Raw genomic sequence first — 22,313 nt, forward strand, 5'->3', positions numbered from 1 at the left:
TCAACGCCCGCTATCGATAACAACCCAGAAAATCTCTTGGCTCCAACTCCGACTTTTATACACTCGACAACCACAACGTTTGACTACTGATATTTTCCTTCCAGGGCACAGTGTTGCAGTAGTCGTTGTCATTGGACGAGGTCATCTGCTCTCACTTCGATATTTCACTGCGTTCAGCAGTGGTCACAACTGCTCCAGGTGAGGGGCGGCAACGTCAGATCAACATTTTCACTTTCGAAGCGCGAACTACGCGACACTTCCATCACAGAATCTCTACATTCGAACAGCATCACTCCTATGCTCCATAAATAACTTGTTGACGTCAATCAACATGGTGAACGAAGTGACCCCCGCAAAGGGACCCCTATCCTCACGCAAACCAAACGAACAGACACCAGAGGGCATCTCAACTCCAGAATTCGGAAAGCCAACTCCTCTACGATCCGTCCAGCCTACATCACAAGTCCCTTTCAATATCCCCAAGACCAATCGCCCACGAGTCGAGCATCACCGTCCGATAACGAATCGTGTTCCGTCTCAGACAGGTGCAACCGGCACAACGCAGCCGAGCGTACCGAAACAGTCCTTCGACCCGTTCAAGCCCGTCGTACCGTCCACATACACAAGCCAACAGCCCAAATCTTTCTCTAGAACTTATGACGACGTCGTTGGCATCGCACGTCCCTCACAGTTTACATGGAACACGAAGCAGGCAGCGCCTCCCGTCTTCTCATCGAAGCCCTCAGGGCCAGTAAAGATGTCGAGTGCTTCAAAGACTTTACAGAACTTTATCGACCTGACAAAAGCTGATGATGCCCCATCTTCGACCAAATTTGGACAGCCAGCTTACCAGCGGGAGGAATTCGGCTCAAACGCATATTCCTACATCGACTCTGCCAAAGCGCAGGAAAACATCAAAGCGTTGCTTGAAGGCGCTTTTGAAGATGAAGAGGATAAGCCTAGGACGCGAGCCAGGAAGAAGAAAGTAGAGGAAGACATGAATGACTTGGCTGCTAAGCTTCAGCAGGTTTCTGTGGGCTCGAATGACGATAAGACGGAAGAGCCCGAGCCTGAGGCCGAGGAGGAGGAAGAAGAAGAAGAATTAGATGATGGGACTCGAGAAGGACTAAAAGTCAAGCTTTTGCCTCATCAGATTGAAGGTGTTGCATGGATGTGTGAAAAAGAAAACGGACAGAAGAAAACACGAGGCGTGCTGCCAAAAGGAGGTATCCTTGCCGATGACATGGGATTGGGAAAGACGATTCAATCGATTGCACTAATCCTTACGAATCCCAAGCCATCCGAACCGAAAAAGACAAAAGACGCCGAAAAGGTCGACAGGTGTACATTGATCGTCGCCCCCCTTGCTTTGATCAAGCAATGGGAATCGGAGATTGCAGACAAGATTGAAAAGACGCATAAACTTCGAGTCTGTGTCTATCATGGCACTGGACGAACCAAATTCAGCGCGGACTTAAAAGACTACGACGTGGTCATCACGACCTACGGCACACTCAGCTCAGAGCATGCTGCATCTGGAAAGGGCAAGGTTGGCTGTTTCAACATTCATTGGTACCGAATCATCCTCGATGAGGCCCATACTATCAAGAATAGAAACGCCAAAGCTACGCAGGCGGCTTGTGCTCTAACTGCACAGTATCGATGGTGCCTCACGGGAACGCCTCTACAGAACAATCTCGATGAGTTGCAAAGTTTGATCAAATTCTTGCGCATCAAGCCATACGACGAACTTGCGGCATGGCGCGAGCAAATTACCCAGCCTCTCAACAATGGACGCGGAGGTCTTGCCATTAAACGATTGCAAGTCTACTTGAAGGCCTTCATGAAGCGACGCACTAAAGATGTGCTGAAGTTGAATAACAACTTGAAACCTGGAGACGGTAAAGCCGAAGATGGAAGTCAGAAATCGTCTACTGGTTTCCAAATTGTCAAGCGTGAAGTCATCAAGGTTGAAGCCGATTTTACAGAGGCAGAAGTCGCCTTTTACAACCGATTGGAGCAGCGAACAGACCGAAGGCTTTCCCAGATGATGGGTGGATCTAAGCTTGATTATGCTAGTGCGTTGGTCATGTTGCTGCGACTTCGCCAAGCGTGCAACCATCCCGATCTTGTTAAGAGCGACTTGGCAGAGGACAAGGATATTTTGCTGAACAACGTCGACAAGAGCAAGTCGGCCAAAAAGGACGATGACCTCGACAAAGTCGCTGATCTTTTCGGTGGTCTCAGCGTCGTCAGCAAAAAGTGCGACATTTGTCAGGTAGATCTTACTGCAACAGAGGCAAAAGCTGGGGCTAGCAGATGCGACGAATGTGGCGATCTAGAAATTGAATTGGAACCAGATGAGAAGAAGAAGAAGGTCAAGAAAGTGAAGCCCAAGAAGCACAGCAAGCCAAAGCTCGTACAGGAMCCCGCCCGCCAAGAGCGGGCTAGAAAGAACAGGCGCGTCATCGAGGACAGCGATGAAGATGAAGATGATGGTGATTGGGTCGTCCCCAAGGGACAGCGACCCTCGGCGAACCTAGGCAAGGCTGGAGGCTCTGATGATGAAGATGCTGAGGGTGGCGGAGAATGGATTGGATCCGGTGACTCCAACACTGAAGATGACGAAGTGATCAGCGTCTCGAGCTCAGATTCCCTAGAAGATGATGATGATGAGGAAGAGTACGAAGAAGAGGATGAATATGATGGACCCGACATTGCGCCCTCCACCAAGATCCGAGCTTTGATTCGAATCTTGAGAAAGGAGGCGCCGGAGTACAAGTTTATCGTCTTCTCTGTTTTCACACAGATGCTGGACAAGATAGAACCTTTCTTGAAACGTGCAAATCTGGGCTATGCCCGATACGATGGCAGCATGAGGAATGATCTTCGAGAGGCTAGTCTTGAACAGTTGCGAAGCCGGTCTAGCACGCGAGTCTTATTGTGTAGTCTTCGAGCTGGTGCATTGGGTCTCAACCTGACCGCCGCCAGCCGTGTGGTCATTCTAGAGCCATTTTGGAACCCTGTAAGTTTTTATTCTTCTTCATGATCTTTTTTAGAGATTTATTAACTCATGAATATCTAGTTCGTGGAAGAACAAGCCATTGACCGTGTCCATCGTCTGAACCAGACTATCGACGTCAAGATCTACAAGATCACTGTGAAGAACACTGTCGAAGAGCGTATACTCGACCTCCAAGAACGTAAACGCGAATTAGCCAATGCCACAATTGAAGGAAAGACCGCCGCCGGCAAGCTTACTATGCGCGACATGATGGCTCTCTTTGGGCGAGATGCAGAAAGCCGGTTTGACCATGAGCGTGGCGCGCCGGACCTGACATCAAAGACGAGGCTACTTGTCTCGAAGAATGATGATGATTCATCTTCCCCCGGGACGGGTGATGTCTGGTCCTTGCCATCCAGCCAGTCGTCACAGGATGCCAGACGGAAGCAAGACCGCAAGCCGGGTCGACAGGATGATTCGGTGTATGGACGAAGATGGTGATTGTCGTCACTTATGATGCATGTTTGAGACTTTCGGAGTTCATTCTTTCTCATGTCTGTTCTGCAGGTTTCAGGGTTTATTAGAGGTGTAAATGGTTATGGTGCTGTCATTGCTGTATCAGCCCGGCGGTTAGGGCTTGGTAACATCTGGGAATTATTCTTGTGACTTATTTGATACATGTACACCTGCAAGTTCTCTATCACTTCATATCTAATGATGCAATCTACGTAGCTTGTAATGGTAACATCTGTTCGATGAAACCCTCAAAATCAAACTTCAACAAAAATGTAACAATCGCACGCCCGACGACGCATACAAGAAAAAAAAAACGTTCCGAGGCTGAACAGCAGCAGATACGATCAACAACACCCCCATCACAAATTGAAAGCGTACAAACATGACCAATCATCTCCCAAAGTTGGATATGAAACATGCATAGTTCTAATCGAGGCCGGTGCACTAGTAGTCTAGAAGCGCAACAGAACATCAAACTGACGCCGTCTCTCTTTTTTCGATTTTGGTCTGATTGATTGGCTGGCGAGGCAGTGACATCTGGAATAAGTGAACGAAAGCGCCACAGACGTTGAACAAGGGGGCTGTGCTATTCAACTTCCAGGTCCTTATGATTAGGATCCCCTCACGAGGACTGGCCAATCTATATCAAGACACAAACTATAGCTCTAATCCCGGAGATATTATCCATACTCGACTTACCTAGTAGGTAACCTTAATCCCATCCCCCAATAGAAGTATTACAGAACTAGCATCGGCATTGAATGATTGAGAAGACAGTGGCAAAACACCACTTCTCACCCCTCATTGGCGCGTTGATCACGTATCATGAGCCGCTATGGCTTGCATGCCCATCTCCCACTGCCAATTATGGTGTACTGGAATGCAAGCGGATTAGTGGCTGGAGATTCAACTTTTCTTGATTTCTTGTCCTTCAGCTAAATCTTATTTTCTTTCATTAACGTGTTTAGTAGATTAGGAGTGCACGAGGCGGGCATGTGGTCACGACCGAGTCCGTCCTAGGGTAAGGCTGGGACTCGGTTTGAGGGGTAGATATGGCGTCTCATTTTCGTCCTGTTTTCGTGGGATCTGCGTCGTGATAGGTTGATATATTTACTATGATTTGAGGATAGGCTGCATGTGAGTAGCTGCCGCTTTCAATCTGGAGGGTGTGAAGCCTTTTTTTTCTTTACCCTTTCTTTTTTTAATGTATACAACCCTCCTTTTTGAGGTCTCTTTTACATCATAATTCTGTTCAGCTCCGAAAAAGGGGGCAGAGTCGAAGATTATCTTTAATTGCTATCGTGATATTCGATATATAATTGTTTGCTTGACTGGGTCTGCTGGAATGATTGTCGCATATCAGACTTACTCGGCGGGTGTCAATTAGGGTTGCTACAGGTTGGCAGCATTTACACCTACCTTTCTGGTCTCCCCAACAAGACCGTTAGATATCGCGTTATTGATACTGAATTGCCGCACGTCAATTCATACATCCATATTATGAGGGCTTGCATACCGGCGCATCAAGCTACCATCAAACGGTCTCAACATGGACGCTCCGCACTGGATATTCACCATATGGGCTCTATTGATCACATCGCCTATACTGGTACAAGCGCAAATCAACACACAGGCTTCAGATGAGTCGGGTTCCGATTGGGGCGAAAGCAACAGCTTCATCGGCCACAAGGCCAAGATCATTATCATTGTATTGTCCGTGATCGCTGGCGTGGTGGTCATTTTCTCGGGTTAGTATACCATAACCCACTTCGAAACTCACAATTCAATTAGATTGAAAATAGACACGCAAACTGACAACTCCATGACAGTCGCATCATCAATCCTCTACGTAATCGCAAAACGCAGACAATGGGCCGTCCGAGAAACCATCCGCCGCTCCGCTCGACGCATGGCAGACGCCATAAAATCACCTCTTACACCACGGTTTCCCCGATCAGTCGGCGAGAGCAGCAAGGGCCAAAAACCATCATATACGCGCCGCGAATCACGACGAGAGAGACAGAACCGGTCTTCGAGAGGGATGACTCGGATTGCAGAAGAAGGGGGTTCGCCGCAGGCGCCATATATCCTCAAGGATGACGACGATATATCGGCCTTGGCCGATTCGCAAGCAAGCCGGGAGGGTAGCGAGCGATATGTAAAAACTACGAAATCGATATGGCGACATTCCCATTCCGAGTCGAACGGAAGCAATGCCAACACCAACAACAAAACCATCGCGGAACCATATTTCTTCGATTTTGGCCTAAAACCGCGAGACAGCAGCGAGAAGAAGCTGCACAAATTAAAACAGAAAAGACCAGACTTTGACCTGGAGAGGGGGATTGAGTTGGGTGCAACGGATCATATGAAGGTTACCGTGTCGCTGTCTTCTACGAGGGATAGCGATAAGTCGGCTGTCGAGAGTGCGGCGAAGAAGAGCTGGGGATCGCTTTTTGCGTTTGGTCGGCGGTGAAATATCGTAGACCGTGTATAATTTTGTTTTGATTTGTGGCATGTTGATCAGCTGGTCTGACAGAAATAAACGCTGTAATATCATATATGGGTCATCTATGTTTTAGTGAGCTGGTCCTTGTCAGTCTAGATCAGACGTAACAGAGTAAGACCGGGATCCCCTGTCAAGATGTCAGAACTTTATGAGACGATTCCGAACTTGCGGCTCCGAATGGATCTGGAATAAGACCCTGAATGGGGCTGAATCGAAAAGTAATCAATATTGGACACGCCGAACCCACTGGGACTTGCTTGATATTTTGTTCTTACCGAACGTCAATGGCGGTAAGCTCCTTCCATCATTCGGCATGACGGCTTCAATGGTTGTCGGCATGTGAAAAAATATCAAAAGTACGTCGAGGTATAGTGGTTCTTTCTGCCAATTCTTGGGTTCTTGTCCGTGCTTCTTGACGAGGAGGCTGACGGCGTCGAGTGGTTCCGGAGATTTCTTTTTATGGAGTAGGGTTGTTGAAAACCAATTGGGATCTTTCCCGCGGGCGGCTGAGGCGGTTTCGCTATCGATAAGGGTAAGCAAAGCCCGAGAGATCGCGATGCGAGATAGATTGGGAGCGTAGAAGGTTGCGAAGTGGTATTATTTTTTTAAAAACGTTTATGAAACAGTTTTCTGATACTATACATGATATGTGACGTGCTTATACAGACTAGACCATCGAATCACGAATTCTCTTTCGTCCAATAGCCGCGAGACGCGAGTTAGACGCGGAAAGCGATGCTGATAGGGCAGGTCATACGACTCGCGCTTATGATTGGGCGGAAGTACGTAGTACAAGCAACTGGGAGAGTCAGGACATCGCTGATCGGCTCCTGGAAATTAATTCCATTGGCCGTAGCTCTCTATATACCCCACTTGGTGTGAGTGCTCAATCTTGTTTTGTGGCGCTCACTAGTCCCCGAAATGGCTTAGATCGTAAATTGGCCTGCATTAGCCCTTCCAGAGCTCAGGATTTTATAACCCCCGTGTTACCGTACGTATCACATTCCACATTCACCAGCAAGAACTTTGTTGACGTCCTTTCGGCCATCCCAGCTTGCCAAGATACTAATGCCAGAGCTTCAAATAATTAGGCGAAACTATTGCATCCCCTGTTATAGATTTGCCGCCGCTTACGAACGTTCTCTGGATTCCATAGGCATATATGGAATCAATCACGTGCTTCTAGCCATCGTTACAGACGCGTATTCGCATTTCCGTACCCATAAGTGGAGTCTACAGTGACCCGGCCAGATCGCGATGGCCGTAGAAGCAATCTCGAATTTCGACAGAAATCTTCCCGCGGTTGTCAAGCTCACGGTCGGTCAGATGATATATCGTTTCGTCCAAGTCAGGCTTGTCAGCGAGTCTGTAATTAAGTACCGACTGCGTAGCAACATTAGCCTTCTTGCTGAGCTCGTACGAACTAGTATTCTTTAGTCCTATCAGTCTGTTCGGAGTGACCGCACACCTGGAGACGATACCATATGATACTGGGGAAATCCCTAGTAAGATGTAAGTGCCCAACGTACCCATTCGGTTCTAGACAGGCAGAGCCACAGACTGGTTGGAATTGCACAGAAGGGGGTCCCCCGTTAAACTTGCGCGCTCCTTCCTCCACCGCACTGAACCGCTACACTGATCGCCTTTCCGAGAAACCAAAACTTCCCCTCTAAGTTAATTTTCCTCTAGCTTCCCCCAAGGTTAGATCAACCATCCGTTCAACCTCACCTTCTATCCAGATCACACCCCTCGCCTTTCTTTTGTTCATCCTCTTAACGATCCTCTTCGTACAAAACGCCATCTCCGCCCCTTTTCCGGGCCCCGCATACTCTTTTGTGAGGGGCGATCCACTGACAAACGCAATAGCCATTACTTAATCCGGAGCGCTGCCTTCAAGACGACATCGACATTTTCATCTTCGTCTGACCTCGCTTTCTCCCGGAGATTAGGGCCGATGCTGTGTTTGAGAGCCACACTCGTATATTCCTCGACGTTCTTTTTTATGTGCACCGACTCGAAGCAGCCACCATCCCGCTGCACTTTATTTCAACCTGAATGACCTGAAAAAATATCTTATCGCAGCAACCCCCGCCACCGTACCCGATGACTGGATGAATCGTATTTTCGCTCGATCCCGCTATCACCTATATTTCTTGTACCCTAGGGATATCCTCTTGCGCAGGAACGACCCCGACCGTTTGCATTAATGGCGTCTCCGTCGCCGCAAGGTAACCCAACCGACGAGGAGACAGCTGTTGGTCGTCCTGAGCATACCTCTGCCGCATCCCACGATACCACCACCGCCTCGCAAGACTTCTTACAGCCTGATGCTGGCGATTCCTCAAGACCTCGGTTTCCGCGACTCAGTTTCGATGCCCCAGACCGAGTGTTTCCCATCCGATCCGTTATCTCCGTCGATCCTACCGTTTCGAACCCTCCCACATCCCAGTCGCCTCCACCACCACAATGGTCGCAATCCCGATCTCTATCTCCTGTTAAGGAAGGGGAACGGGGTTTTTACAGCATAGATCAAGCTTCTGGGCAGGATACTACAGGAGATACATCGTCACGGCCAGATAATTCTTCAGAGCAGACGGCCCTGTCGAGCATAGTAGAGGAAAACAAAGACTCAGAAAAGGCGGCGCGTCACCTCGTAATCGAGAATATTGCACAACTTTCTAGTGATGGACACAGCATCACTTCAAGCACCGATGGCGGGGTTCCTGTGGCCAGAGACGAGCCTGCGCGGAGTGTAACGACGGAGAACAACGAACCAGATCTACTGACTTCTCGATTCCAGCATGTCGTTACTGAGTCTGGTCATGTTATCATAACTGGGCGTGATGGCGAAGATTTTCAGTTCTGTGAGGACGAGCCGATTCATATCCCCGGCGCAATTCAAAGCTTCGGTGTATTAATTGCGCTTGAAGAAGAGAAAGAAGGGAAGTTGGTTGTGCGAATCGCTAGTGAGAACTCGGCGGATCTGCTTGGATATACGCCAAAGCAACTCTTCGCTCTGGACAGTTTCACCGACATCTTGACCGAGGAACAAGAAGACAACCTGCTCGATCACGTCGATTTCATAAGGGACGAATCTTGTGACCCAAGGATACACGGTCCGGAAGTGTTTATTGTCTCCATCGCAACCCCGGCAGGCGAAACGAAAAAGTATTGGTGTGCCATGCATGTGAACGAAGCTAACAACAAGCTCATCATCTGCGAGTTTGAGTTCGAGGACGATCAGGTTCATCCACTGAATGTCTCGGGCCAAACGACTCCGGACGAACCCTCCGACACTTTGGGAATCCACCCAACACCTGAAGAGTTTGCTGCCAGCACCGTCAACACGAGTCGTCCTCTTCGTGTGTTACGCAATGCTCGAAGGCGCAAAGGCGAAGCTGCAGCTATGAAAGTGTTCAATATTTTGACTCAAATTCAGGAACAGCTGTCGGCCGCGTCAACATTAGATGCGCTACTGAATACAGCAACAGGTCTTGTGAGAGAGCTTACTGGATTTCATCGTGTCATGATTTATCAGTTCGATAGCAGCTGGAATGGCATGGTCGTCGCTGAACTTGTAGATCCTCGAGCCACCAAAGATCTTTACAAGGGCTTGCATTTCCCTGCGTCCGATATTCCGAAACAAGCGCGGGAACTATACAAAATTAACAAAGTCAGGCTGTTATATGATCGCGATCTGACCACGTCCCGTCTTGTATGTCGAACTTTGAAGGATCTCGAGACACCTCTGGATATGACACATGCATATTTGCGAGCAATGTCTCCAATCCATCTCAAGTACCTAGCCCACATGGACGTACGCGCATCGATGTCTATCAGTGTGAACGCTTTTAACGAGCTTTGGGGTCTGATTTCTTGTCATTCGTACGGAGCAACGGGCATGCGAGTGTCATTTCCCATTCGAAAAATGTGCCGTCTGATCGGTGACACCGTTTCTCGAAATATCGAGAGACTCTCTTATACATCGCGCTTGCAGGCCCGGAAACTGATCAATACTGTCCCTACAGAGGCAAATCCTTCGGGCTACATCATTGCCTCATCCGATGATCTTTTGAAACTATTCGATGCCGACTACGGCGCTTTATCGATACGGGACGAAACAAAGCTCTTGGGTCGTTCGATACACACACCAGAAGTCTTGGCTTTACTTGAGTATCTGAAGATGCGACAGCTCAACTCTGTATTGGCATCTCATGATGTCAGCAAAGACTTTCCAGATTTACGATACCCTCCAGGATTTAAGCATGTTTCAGGTTTGCTATATGTGCCTCTTTCTGCTGGAGGGCGGGATTTCATTGTCTTCTTCCGACGTGGGCAAATGACCGAGATCAAGTGGGCGGGGAACCCTTACGAAAAGAAATTACGAGATGGCACGACTGGCTATTTGGAGCCGCGAAAGAGTTTTCAAACTTGGCGAGAAACTGTCATGAGCCGGTCGCGAGAGTGGTCAGAAACCGATATTGAGACAGCAGCTGTACTTTGCCTTGTTTACGGAAAGTTTATTGAAGTGTGGAGGCAAAAAGAAGCGGCCATGCAAAGTACTCAATTGACCAAGCTACTACTGGCAAATTCCGCCCATGAAGTTCGAACTCCATTAAATGCTATTGTGAACTACCTGGAGATAGCCTTGGAAGGCTCATTAGACTCAGAGACTCGGGAGAATCTCGCCAGATCGCATTCTGCATCCAAGTCTTTGATTTACGTGATTAACGATCTCCTTGACTTGACCAACACTGAGAAGGGACAGAATCTGATCAAAGATGAGGCTTTCGACTTGCATGATACGTTTAAAGAAGCCACAGAAATGTTTCAAGGCGAGGCAAAACGAAAAAGCATCACATATCATTCCAACATATACCCCGGCCTTCCAAAATCCGTCCTAGGAGATCAACGTCGAGTCCGTCAGGTCATTGTCAACATTATAGCCAATGCTATACATCACACTACCTCTGGACATGTGAATGTTGAGATTTGGCGATCTCCAGTCCAACCAGATCACCACGGATCAGTGGATGTTGAATTTGCTGTTAGTGATACAGGCGCTGGAATGTCCCCAGTTACCGTCGATGCTCTCTTCCGGGATTTAGAACAAGTTTCTTTCGAAGAAGAAAACTATTACTACGAGCACGAGGAGCAGGAACAGGAAGAACCAAAAGAACAAGATGGAGAGAAGCGTGTCTTAGGTCTTGGCCTGGCTCTGGTAGCCCGAATCGTTCGCAATATGCACGGGCAGCTGAGTGTGAAGTCAGAGGAAGGAAAGGGTAGTCGATTTAAGATCATGTTGAGATTCCCTGTACCCACTGAAGAACCAGCGACTAATGCTGATGCACAAATCAATGGTCCTGAAACAGTGGGTACGCCCAGCACACCTCCCTTGACCGAGGGTGAGGTTATGTTGGTTGATAGTAACGCACGCCCGAAAAGCCGCCAGCGACGACACAGCATGGACAGTTCTCGAAGCGGTGGCAGTCTTGGTAGTTCTCGAAGCGGCCGAAGCGAAGCCGACCGTCTTATCAGTGCCATACAAGAACCACCCCTTGTCAATCGAACAGTGACGCCCGAAGAATCACGAAGGCACAAGTTAGAGGGTCCCAAAAATCATGAGGTTGCTTCGTCACAACACTCAATTTCCTCGAGCTTTTCAAAGAGCAACGCTCCTGGCCACATCACCCTTCCAGAGCCAGCGGATTTGAGCCATATGATGCCCTTAGGATCTCCTCCTGCCCCAGGGCAAGAGCCCATCACAGATTCTGGCATGCCGATGAGCGCTTTGAGGGTCGAAGAACAAGATGTTAAAAGACCGCCATCACCACCAGAACTCGCTCGACGAAGGTCAGCATCGGTAGCGACAACAGTTATAACGTCGCCGGGCGTTGGATCCGAAGTATCTCCGTTTGATGCCCTTCATGTGCTTGTTGCTGAAGACGACCCTGTCAACAGCAAGATTGTGCAGAAGCGGTTACAGCGGGCTGGCCATACAGTGCACCTGACTGGAAATGGAGAAGAATGCGCTATTGCCTACCGTCACAGTCCACAGGCATTTGATGCCATCCTCATGGATATCCAGGTTCGTACTCCCCTTATTGACAGACTTCCAGCATTACTGATGATCCTATATTAGATGCCTATTGTTGACGGTATGGATTCAACGGAAATGATCCGGAAGTTTGAGAGTACCTCTCATGATTGCGAATTGTCGGACAAGGTCAAACGTTTTGGACGCGTTCCTATCTTTGCTGTCTCAGCATCGCTCGTCGAAAGAGATGTTCAAAAGTACATTGACATCGGTTTTGACGGATACATTGTGAAACCAATCGACTTCAAACGAGTCAACGCTATTCTTTCTGCTTTAAAGGCTGATAGCGAGAGGCAAGCATTGACTTATACGCCCGGCAATTGGGAGCATGGTGGCTGGTTTGACCGATCAAAAATAGAGGTCGAGGTTGCATCATAGTGCTTATGACCTTTCTATTGATTCACCCTATCCGACTATCTCTATCTCGCGAACATACACCGTTGGAATCTACTGCTGTTGCTCTGAGCATGCGATCACAAACTCCTCGGACTTCATTGGCAATGATCTCACGCATCCAGCTCGTCGATGCCATCTCAGCCGTCGCTCTCCTCCCACCTAAAGCGGACAACGAGCCAGACGACAACACCATCTTACATGATAACAAAGATGTTCTCGACGACATTATACTTCACGAACGGAAAAGCAGGACTGGAGTCATCGCGTCGTATTCGGCTTATTCTCACATCGCGCCCTTTTCATCGCTTTTCCCCCCTTCCCTTTTTACAGCATACACTGTAAAGTATASGAGCCATGAGTGTGTGTACATATACATATATTATACCAACTGTACATATAGATGAAACACGACGAATAAGATGAACGATAAGACATATGAAACAATACTTGTAAAGTGCTTTATTATAGTTGGTATCATGATTATATGCAGATCGCTGAGTAAGTAGTGTACAACCGATGCCTTCCGCTCCAAAGTATTCAAAGGTATATCAACCAACAAAACAAAATATGCACAAGAAAACAAAGCAGAAACCGAGACTTCAGAGCACAGCAGAAGGTTAATAATACTCCGGCAAACTACCAAAACTCGGTACAGTATCACCACACGTAAAATTCGGCTTATACGCCAACTGCGGCAAAAACCCACCTGCTCTGGCTTGCTTATAACTCCATTGGGGCGCCGACTCAGTCTGCCACGTCCAATAGAACCAGCCCATGGCCGTCTCGAACGCGGCGAATTGCGCTTCGGCGTACGTCTGCAGCCAGAGTTTGTAGTCTGAGGAGTAGCTGCTGACGTCTGCGTTCGCGGAGGCGCAGCTGCAGTCCGAGTTCTTGGTGTAGCAGTCTGGTGTTGAGCTGCCGCTCAAGGTGCCTTCCCAACGCGTGCCGGTGTTGACGTTGTTGAGGTATTGGGTGCAGTCTGTGTCGGCTTGGGAGAATTCGCCGCAAATTGTTTGACCGAATCTGTGTTCTTGTTAGCTTTGTGCATGATTTACGAAGGAGGGGAAGGAGAGCGGAAGTGTTACCCATTTGTCGTGCTATTGACCTTTTCAATCATCGGCAGCCATGAGTTGCAGATCAGATTGATCTTGGCTGTGTGATTAAGGTCAATCTCATTGACGTTGAAAATGGTGTATTGATGCGTATCCAGCAGCAGGTTCGACGGCACATCGGACTTCATCATGTATTCCCATTTATCGAGATTCAGAAATCCGTCGCCCATCGATATCTTGGCCGTGATCCCGTTCTTCTGCACGATCTCTGTGGCCTGGACGGTCCAATTGAGAACCGTGGATACGTTGAGAGACAATAAAGGTGGCTCGTTAGCTAGGCCGTAAATGGTGATGATGTTCTGGTATCGAGGCTGCGCGAAGAATTGAGAAAGTTGATTGTGAATGTCGAGAGATCGTTGCGCGTTGAGTGTTCCATCCGTTCCGTTCAGCCATCTGATCAGGCCCTGTCGTCCACTGTGATTGTACCCATTCTGACTCCCCGGCAGACCGTGTAGGTCGAGGTTGACACGTAGTCCGTATTTGCGGCAGTATTCGATAGCTCGCAACAGATACCTCCATGAAATCTGCTTGACATATGGATCGTCGTCATACGTAGTCACGGCCCAGTACGAGTATGGGATTCGTACGTGGTCAAGCCCAGCAGCTGCTATCTCAGCAAAGTCTTCCTCCTGAATAAAAGTGGCATAATGCTCTTCGATGGTAGCGGCAGCGGCTGATCCAAGTTTTTGGGTTAAAGTATACTCGTCAATAACTCCATCTATGGTGGAATACTTGGAGAAAAACGACGGAGTGATGAACGGTTCAATTGATAGCCAACCCCCAATGTTGACTCCTCGAATCGGCGTTGTCCCGTATGTGAAGTTTTTGTTTAGAGCTGGCACATTACTGTTTGGCTGAGCAGAATCGTCCCACGTTGAATTCAGGCCCATCAACGACAATCCGCCAACTGTTTCATTGGTGTAGGTGAGGTTGAAGTCGCGTGTATCGTACCACGTGAATGGATCTAGAATTGTTCCTTTGGCCGATGCCTGTAGAAATTAGCCTGCCATCTCATTACGATCGAATGAAAAATACTTACTGGTATACTATCCTCAGAGATAGTAGAGAGACTGCTATTGTACGGGCCATACGACGAACTACTACCACTACCACCACTGCCACCAGATGACGTGCCGCTGGTTTTCTTTCTCGATTCGACAATCGCAACCGGTATGATAATCGCGAGCAGTAGTACGACAATTCCGGCTATGATTAAATTGCGTTTCCTTCGCCAGAAGGGTAGATGGTCATAATCATCGCCATTGGGATCTTTAAGATCTCGACTGTAGAACGCGCCACCACCTCTTCCACCATGCCCGTCGTCACCATCATCCACGGGATAATCAGCAATATCCTTTTCGGTGATAGGATCATTGCGACGACCAAAACGCTTCCAGAAGAATAGCTTGTTGCTACGTCCTTCTTCCAATACAGCACCAGAAACGAGTCGACGTCCTTGATTGTGACGAGACACAAGCTCGACATCGTTATCGTCATCGTAGAATGCCTTCTTCTCTTTACGATAACTTACTCTTCGCTCCGGTTGTTGCGATGGCGGCCGCCGGCGGTCTCTCCTCTTTTCAACGCGAATTCGATCGTTCTCATCTTCCATAGCGATATCTCGAGTCCTCTGTCGGCGCCGTTCCCTTCTCTCGTTATTGTCGTCAGCATCTCGTTGCTTATTAGGCTTTGTTCGCTCGCGTTCATAATAATTGTTCAACTTGGCCAGCGCATCAGCGCTAAGTAGTTGTGAGGCACTGTTCGTTGAGTCCGTACTCGTATGTTTCTGAGCAGCAATTTCCCGGTCCCGACGTTCCTTGCGGCGTTGTTGTCTGCGCAGTTCCCGGTCCTGATCTTCATCGCGCGTTCGTTCTCTGTCACCGACCACCCTGATACCATCATCATCTCTAGGCCGCTGTCTTCTTTCTCTAACGGGACTGCCTTCACGAGTACGGCTCATATTCCTTCTATAACCCTCACGATCTAGCCTCTTTTTCGGAGACGTTGCGGGCGACTCTTTTGCCTTGGGCGTTTTGTCTCGTGTCCTTCTCCTGCTACTATATTCATCTCTGTATCTTTCTTCTCTGTCAGGTTTCGATCGTCGGGGCGTACGAGGCGGATCATCGTAATTCGGTGCTTGTCGCGGAACTGATCTGTGCCGCGATCGAGACTTATCGACTACCTCTTCCTCATCATCGTCATCATCGTCGTCTTCTTCTTCCTCGACTTCAATCGTCTCATAACCTCGTGAATGGCCACGTCGCGCTGCAGCAAACTCATTCCGACGGCGTCTGTATTCTTCTCGCTGTTCATCCTCCTCCTCATAGTCAATTTCCTCATCGCCTCGAGTTCGATCGTCTTTGGTATATCGTCGATGGCGAGAGTAATAGTCTCGCTCGGCACGATCGCGGGTGTCGTTGCGATCTCGAGTCCGTGAGTGACTGGGCATTTATGCGTGGTGGTGATGATGATCAAGGCATGGAATGTTTGTCGGATTTAGTGCGGTGATCTCGTGACACAATGAGGGGGCAGTAATATCAATTGACAACTCATTTAAGAGTCAATGCAGATGCAAATTAAAAGAATGAAGAATAAACGCCGCTATGCAGATGCTGTAGGCCGTCCAGTTGCTTAATAGAAAAAGCGAAAGAGTTGGGCAGTAAACAAACAACGACGTAGCTATACGCGCGTCTGGTTTCCACCCGCAAGAAAAACCAAGCTACTTGGCAGATTGGCGACCAGCATGAAACTGAGACACCATCTTCTTATTTTCTACAACTTCTCGTAACGTTACAATGATTTAGTTTTTTCGTATCTAAAGTCTATGACGAAATTTAAATTCACCCTAGTAACACTTTTAATAGAACATGGCGGTCGTGGCAAGGTTCTGTCTATGTTGCTGGGCCAACTGACTCGCTCCCGCTGCCACATGCTTTCCACGTTATCGTGGCTTCATTCCTCTCGACCATATGGCATACACCATGGCCGACGTACATTCCATGACCTTGAAAGCCATCGTTAGACTGTTTGTCAATGGGTCTATTGTTACCAAGTTCGCAACGAATCATAGCTCGAGTGCCAAACATATCACAGTTGATTCCTTCAATTGAGCTAGGGCAACCATTCCGAGCCCTATCCATGGACTTGATGGAAAACACCGTGAATCACAGCACACAGATAATTTCCCAGATAAAGAGATTCATTTCGTTGAGATAATGAATTTCCACTGAAGGGGATATACCCCGCACTGTTGCCACTCCTTTCATTGAGTTGTATCGGTATATTCCGGCCTCTACGTACGTGTAACTGAGTATTAGGGCTATGGGTATATAATTGTCTTCCAGTGTCCGTCACAGTAGAACTTCACAGCTATTCCTATTCATCAACCTTATCTATCAAATAAACCAGACACATATTACCTAATGTCTACCATCGTTGCACCCAGCGACAGCTCCTCCCAGCTTCAGGAGTCTTCGCCAACCGTCAGAAGAAGCAACGTCCAAACCTCCAGCTCAACCACAGTTGCCACCAACCCCAACATCTCAGCACCCTTCGACGCAATCCGGCGTCTCTCCGACTACTTACGTGAGCACCCCGAAGCCGCCTCAGCCCTGAATGCACACTACCCCAAACGCGGCATCCTCAAGACAGGTGCCAGCCCCAATGCCACATCTGACCAAAACGTCACAATCGATCTATCCCTAGCTCAAGCTGCCTTGATCCCCGCGCATCTCCGAGAAATACTCTCTCGCCAAGGGTTGAACGAGATCCTCACATTTTTCGAAAATGTAAGCAACAACGCCTCCATCGGCCCCATTCTCTACACTCTCAGTATCCTGTCCGGCACCAATATGGCCTCAGTCCACAAAAACCACAACTTCAGTTTCCGTCTTTGTGACTACAATCACTCAGCCGCAGACCCAGATAATCTCAATAGCTGCGGAACTCACACGGACTTCGGGACTTTTAGTATCGTATTCCAGGACGGTACACCCGGCCTCGAGATCGAGGATGCTAATGCGCCAGGGACATGGCATCCCGTCTCCGGAACCGAAACGGTGGTTCTGACGGGATGGTGTGCTCTAGTTCTGAGCGGGGGTCGGATTCCTGTCGCTAGACATCGGGTTCGTTGCATGCCGGGCGTGAGGAGGTTGAGTGCTGTGTTATATGTTGCGCCGGATGCGGAGGTGAAGCTTATGCCTCTCAACAGCACTCTCAGAGAAGGGGGCGAGAAGCTGCGGCCGTTCTCGAGGAAGATTATGAGTGGTGAGGTTAGTGTTGAGTGGTTTAAGAAGGTCATGGGGAAGCGGTGGCGGTATCGGGTGGGCAATGAGGTGTTGGATGAGGGTCATGCGGACCATGCTTCCATGTCTCAGGACAGTGAGATTGAGAAATTGGTTTGGGGTTAGTGGTTGTGTGTTCTGTTTAGACAAAGATTGTTATCCAAGCGACATCGAATGTTTGACAAGCCGAATTCTATTGACTAACGCTCTGTAAAAATACATGAAGGAAATAAGTATACCGAATATAGATAATCTGACAACTTTGCGAAGAAAGAACAACTCTGGGTATGTAACAGATCGTCAAGTTATTTCACAGTCAGTCACCGACTAGCAGGACTGCCGCCCCATGCATATGAACAATAATAACTGCAACGAACTCCTGTATCAGTAGGTATCAGGTATCAAACTAAAAGCCCAAATCAAAGGATGACAAGCGACATGACTTTGATATCTTATGTATGTATTAAAGAGAAGAAAAATCGTAGCACCTCGTTTCTTCGAAGAAATAAGAAGATTCCTGGTCTGATCTGTACCGAATGTATGCTTCAGATCTCAGGAAGATGCAAGTGGAGATGATATTGTGACATGGACAGGCATGACCTGTGATGAGAAATCGCGCGGGTCCGACTTTTGACTTCATGGTCGAGCGAAATGACCGGGTAATCGAGAACCCGAACCCAAACCCCAAGGACACGAATGCACCAACTCGTGCTGACATGACCCTAAATTCATGAAACCTCCCATGTTACTGCAGATGGATAGCCTGGATACAAATGATCCAGCCACATCAAGCCGAGCGAAGTGATATCGTTTCACCAATCGATCATTGGTCACCCGGAAATGATATGACGAGCACCCTCCTTACCGAGAACTCCTGGCTCAGTAGGCTTGGGGCTGCGTTCGCGTCCCTTCTTACGACTCAAGAATGCCAGCATACCACTGTTTGGTGGCTTCTGTCCTTTGCTGAGGAGACCTTCGTACCCTTCTGCCGGAAGGGTAGCACTCTGATCTGCAAGCTCGCTCCAGCTCCCCGACTCTTCCAACACCATCTGAACGCCGCCACCTTTGCTCATTTTTCGAGTAGCACCTTTCTGTCGTAGATTAGGTGGTAGCGGCGGCAGCGGTCGGCTGAAAGACGTAGGATGCTGTGGAACTGGAGGAGCTGAAGTCACAGGAGGGCGGTTCGTCCGGGATGATGTGGAGAGACGCTCTTCGTCGGGAGCTGATGTTGCAGCAACCGAGTTTGTTGTTTGATTGGCAACAAAAGATCTATCCCCGTGTTGAGGAGGAGATGTTCCGCTCACAGAGTTAGAGTTAGAATGAGACATTTGTCGGGAGTGGACTGATCCGGATCCGGTGTTAGTGCCTGTGGAGGGAAGTTGATCTTCAGGATTGCAAGATGCAGCCAGAGCAGCGGCCGCGTTACTAGATAACGACGCATTAGTTTCCTCTGTGTGGTTGGTAACCTGATCCCAGTCATACCCATTATAATTGACCTGCGTGTAGTCGAAAGGTTCGAACATGGTCTCAATTATACGGTGGAGTTCATCTTCACGGATCTCCTTGGCTGTCGCATCATCTCGTAATTCAGCACGAGGCTTCTGTCTCCTAGCTCTGGCTTCCAAGGGTGCCTCTTCTAGAAGGAGTTCCTCCAAGTCGTATGTTGCATCGAAATTGGTCTTTTCACTTGAGGGCGTAAAGACAGGGTCGATCTCCTTTCTCTCCAAAGCTTCAAAGTCAATGTCGGCAAAGAAGATGTGTGATGTGAAGGTTTCGAAACCAGTTGCGCCAATTCGCTTGCTGCGGTCTTTTTCCATCAAAGCAGACATGGCTCGTAGACAAGGGATCGACACGGCGGGGKTCGTAGCGTAGTATTTCGGTTGTGCTTTGACGATGGCCTCGGTGAGGGCTTCCTGACTACGGCCTTCAAATGGGCGCTATTATTATGTTAGCTTGGTACAATCAAAATGTTTGAGAGTGTCTCACCTTGTTGTATATGCATTCATAGAAGGTAACTCCCAAAGACCACCAATCGACTTCAAAGTAGTACCCGCCGCCTTCGTAAACCTCAGGTGCCAGATACGCTAGTGTTCCAGATTTGCTCGTCAATGGTTTTCCAGGCTTGTAGTCAGACGCGACGTTCTACACGAGTTAGTCATAAATCCTGAGTTGGGACAAAGGTTTGAACATACAAAATCAGCCAAATGGACGTGTCCTTGCGAATCGAGAAGAACATTATCGGGTTTGAGATCACGATGAACGATGCCTTGCGAGTGAATATATCTCAATGCACAGCCAAGTTCTGCCATCCAAAAACGTACGGCTTCTTCGGTGAAGCATTTTCTCGAGATATGGAAACGTAAATCACCGCCATTCATAAGATCGACAACGATGTAACTGCAAGTCTTTAGCACAGGTGGACTCTGGAATATGCTAGAACTGCACGTACATGTACTCAATATCTTGAAAACTATATCGCAAATTGCACAGAAACGGATGATTGAGATGCTCGAGCATGCGGCGTTCACGGATGATGTTTCGGACACTTTCTGAACGGACCACTACCAGATTCATCTGTCAGTATTACCCCTCAATTGAGAACAAAGAAACACACCTTCTTCTTTTCGAATGTACTTCAAGGCAAAAGTCAAACCTGAATCTTTTCGTTCGACGATTCTGACTTTGCCAAAGGCTCCTTTGCCGACGACGCGGAGCAATCGGAAATGATTGAGGTTGACTAAAATCACATCAGACATAATGACCCCTACCAGACGCATTGAGCGTACTAACCCTCGTCAGTGTAGGCCACTGGTTTTCCCTGAGAGTTCCCCATGGCGTTCGGGGAGTATAGGATATTAATTGGTAGAATTAAGGCCGTAAACGAGTCGCGTCATTACCGTACGATGTGTGCAACTATCGTGTCTTAATCGTCGTACTGACCGAGGATTTGGGGTCGCTCGAAACACTGAAACAGCCCAATTGTGATCGATTAATCAGACTCGCTCCAGAATTTCAAAACCTCCGAGATCTCAATTGTGATGTGTCGTTCAGACTGATCTTCCGCTGGTATCTCGTAATCCGTACCGATTGGTCTAGAAATCGCGACGATGTAGGCGAGTCTAAGTTCCGAAGAGCGACCGAGAAAACCTCCTTGTATTTCACCGAAATAGCAGGAATTTTCGGAGCCGTCTCTCGATCCTTGATGCGGGCGGTCGTTTGGAAGAAAACGTGCGACAACGGGAGGTAGACGATGACGACGATTATTCGAGACGACTCGAATGGCACAAACTGCGGCTCGGAAACGAAAATTGCTGGGGATCGAATGTTGTGTAAGGAGGGGATACTTTCGACAGACCCGCTGGTATCGGCTGGTAACTATTGGCAGGTGGCCGTTGGCGCTGGTTGCACGACAAGGACAAGCTGCGATCGTGAGCTGCAATCAGATCTGTACCGTCGAAAATATCTTCATGCAAAGTACCAGAGACAGCAAGACCAATGAGAGTCACTGGATGGTACAATCAGGAGAACAGACAAGAGGCTTGTCTAGAAATTGGGAGAGCCAGAATTAATTAGATTACAGCAAGGCCAATGCCCACTCGAAAGGGGAGACAATAGCCGAGCGCGGGTGGAGTTGGGAAAGAAAGAAAATGGGTTGATGAGAGGTGAAGTAGAGTGAAAGGATAAAGCAGGGGAAGGAAGATGGAAAATGGGGTGTGGTAGTCGGAAGGTAAGAGGAAGAAGAAACGAGGAAGGAGCGACTGAGGCACGATGTGCTGTGCCTGCGTTCTTTCCTGGTGGACAGTGGACACTAGACAGAGTGGTGATCATCGACTCTGGCAGTTTCCCCTTTACTACGTACTATGCAGTGACTAACTCTACATAGTAGTTTGCTTAGTTCCTTAGGTGCCTTGGTTAACAACTGAACTACAAACTCTGCTGTTTGCACACCTTGCGCAAGCTGTTTGTCCTTTCCCCATCTTCGCTAGATCTGCCTGATGGACCAACCACAGCCCTGCGGTAGTCCGACCACGCGGGCGAGCCGTTTACGTTTCTCTTACAGGCAATGCTAGGCTAGCTGCACAACACTCAGTCGGTCAAGGACCCAAAAGAAAAACGATCATCATGGCCATTTTCTCCACCGCCGCCGCGCTCACTGGCTGGCGGGCTTGCTGCTGGGGCGCTGGGCGCCGGGCTCTGACACGTGAAGCTTTTGTTTTCTGGTTGCAGACTTGATGAATGATACTTTGTATCATCTCGACGTGCAGCTCTGTACAGCTGATAACGGACAGAATCGACGCGAGAAACGGTGAAACCGACGATAGTCACTCGTGTTTCAGCGACGAGCAGACGCCAAAAAGGGTTCATCCTTATGCGATGAGAAATCCTCCGGGTCGGC

General features: G+C 48.5%; 6 protein-coding genes across 6 annotated transcripts; 4 read left to right on the top strand and 2 right to left on the bottom strand.

The window, feature by feature from the left end:
* Positions 1-331: 331 nt before the first annotated feature.
* BHQ10_007996 (uncharacterized protein) lies at positions 332-3,505 on the top strand (the record flags this gene model as incomplete). The annotated part of the gene is made up of 2 exons (XM_040880752.1): positions 332-3,025; positions 3,086-3,505. The coding sequence occupies 2 exons, from the start codon at positions 332-334 to the stop codon at positions 3,503-3,505; spliced, it is 3,114 nt and encodes a 1,037-aa protein (XP_040736499.1).
* A 1,564-nt stretch (positions 3,506-5,069) lies between these two features.
* BHQ10_007997 (uncharacterized protein) lies at positions 5,070-5,996 on the top strand (the record flags this gene model as incomplete). The annotated part of the gene is made up of 2 exons (XM_040880753.1): positions 5,070-5,268; positions 5,350-5,996. The coding sequence occupies 2 exons, from the start codon at positions 5,070-5,072 to the stop codon at positions 5,994-5,996; spliced, it is 846 nt and encodes a 281-aa protein (XP_040736500.1).
* A 2,239-nt stretch (positions 5,997-8,235) lies between these two features.
* BHQ10_007998 (uncharacterized protein) lies at positions 8,236-12,504 on the top strand (the record flags this gene model as incomplete). Its single annotated transcript, XM_040880754.1, has 2 exons — positions 8,236-12,117; positions 12,172-12,504. The coding sequence occupies 2 exons, from the start codon at positions 8,236-8,238 to the stop codon at positions 12,502-12,504; spliced, it is 4,215 nt and encodes a 1,404-aa protein (XP_040736501.1).
* A 635-nt stretch (positions 12,505-13,139) lies between these two features.
* On the bottom strand, positions 13,140-16,083 carry BHQ10_007999 (uncharacterized protein; the record flags this gene model as incomplete). Its single annotated transcript, XM_040880755.1, has 3 exons — positions 13,140-13,545; positions 13,608-14,623; positions 14,674-16,083. The coding sequence occupies 3 exons, from the start codon at positions 16,081-16,083 to the stop codon at positions 13,140-13,142; spliced, it is 2,832 nt and encodes a 943-aa protein (XP_040736502.1).
* Positions 16,084-17,056: 973 nt separating this feature from the next.
* Positions 17,057-18,043, top strand: BHQ10_008000 (uncharacterized protein; the record flags this gene model as incomplete). The annotated part of the gene is made up of 1 exon (XM_040880759.1): positions 17,057-18,043. One exon carries the CDS (start codon positions 17,057-17,059, stop codon positions 18,041-18,043), a length of 987 nt encoding a protein of 328 aa, XP_040736503.1.
* Positions 18,044-18,747: 704 nt separating this feature from the next.
* BHQ10_008001 (uncharacterized protein) lies at positions 18,748-20,750 on the bottom strand (the record flags this gene model as incomplete). Its single annotated transcript, XM_040880760.1, has 6 exons — positions 18,748-19,854; positions 19,904-20,059; positions 20,110-20,314; positions 20,367-20,478; positions 20,532-20,654; positions 20,708-20,750. 6 exons carry the CDS (start codon positions 20,748-20,750, stop codon positions 18,748-18,750), a joined length of 1,746 nt encoding a protein of 581 aa, XP_040736504.1.
* Positions 20,751-22,313: the final 1,563 nt, after the last annotated feature.

This window comes from Talaromyces amestolkiae (assembly GCF_001896365.1).
Source record: "Talaromyces amestolkiae strain CIB chromosome Unknown scaffold17.1, whole genome shotgun sequence".
Taxonomy (NCBI): domain Eukaryota; kingdom Fungi; phylum Ascomycota; class Eurotiomycetes; order Eurotiales; family Trichocomaceae; genus Talaromyces; species Talaromyces amestolkiae.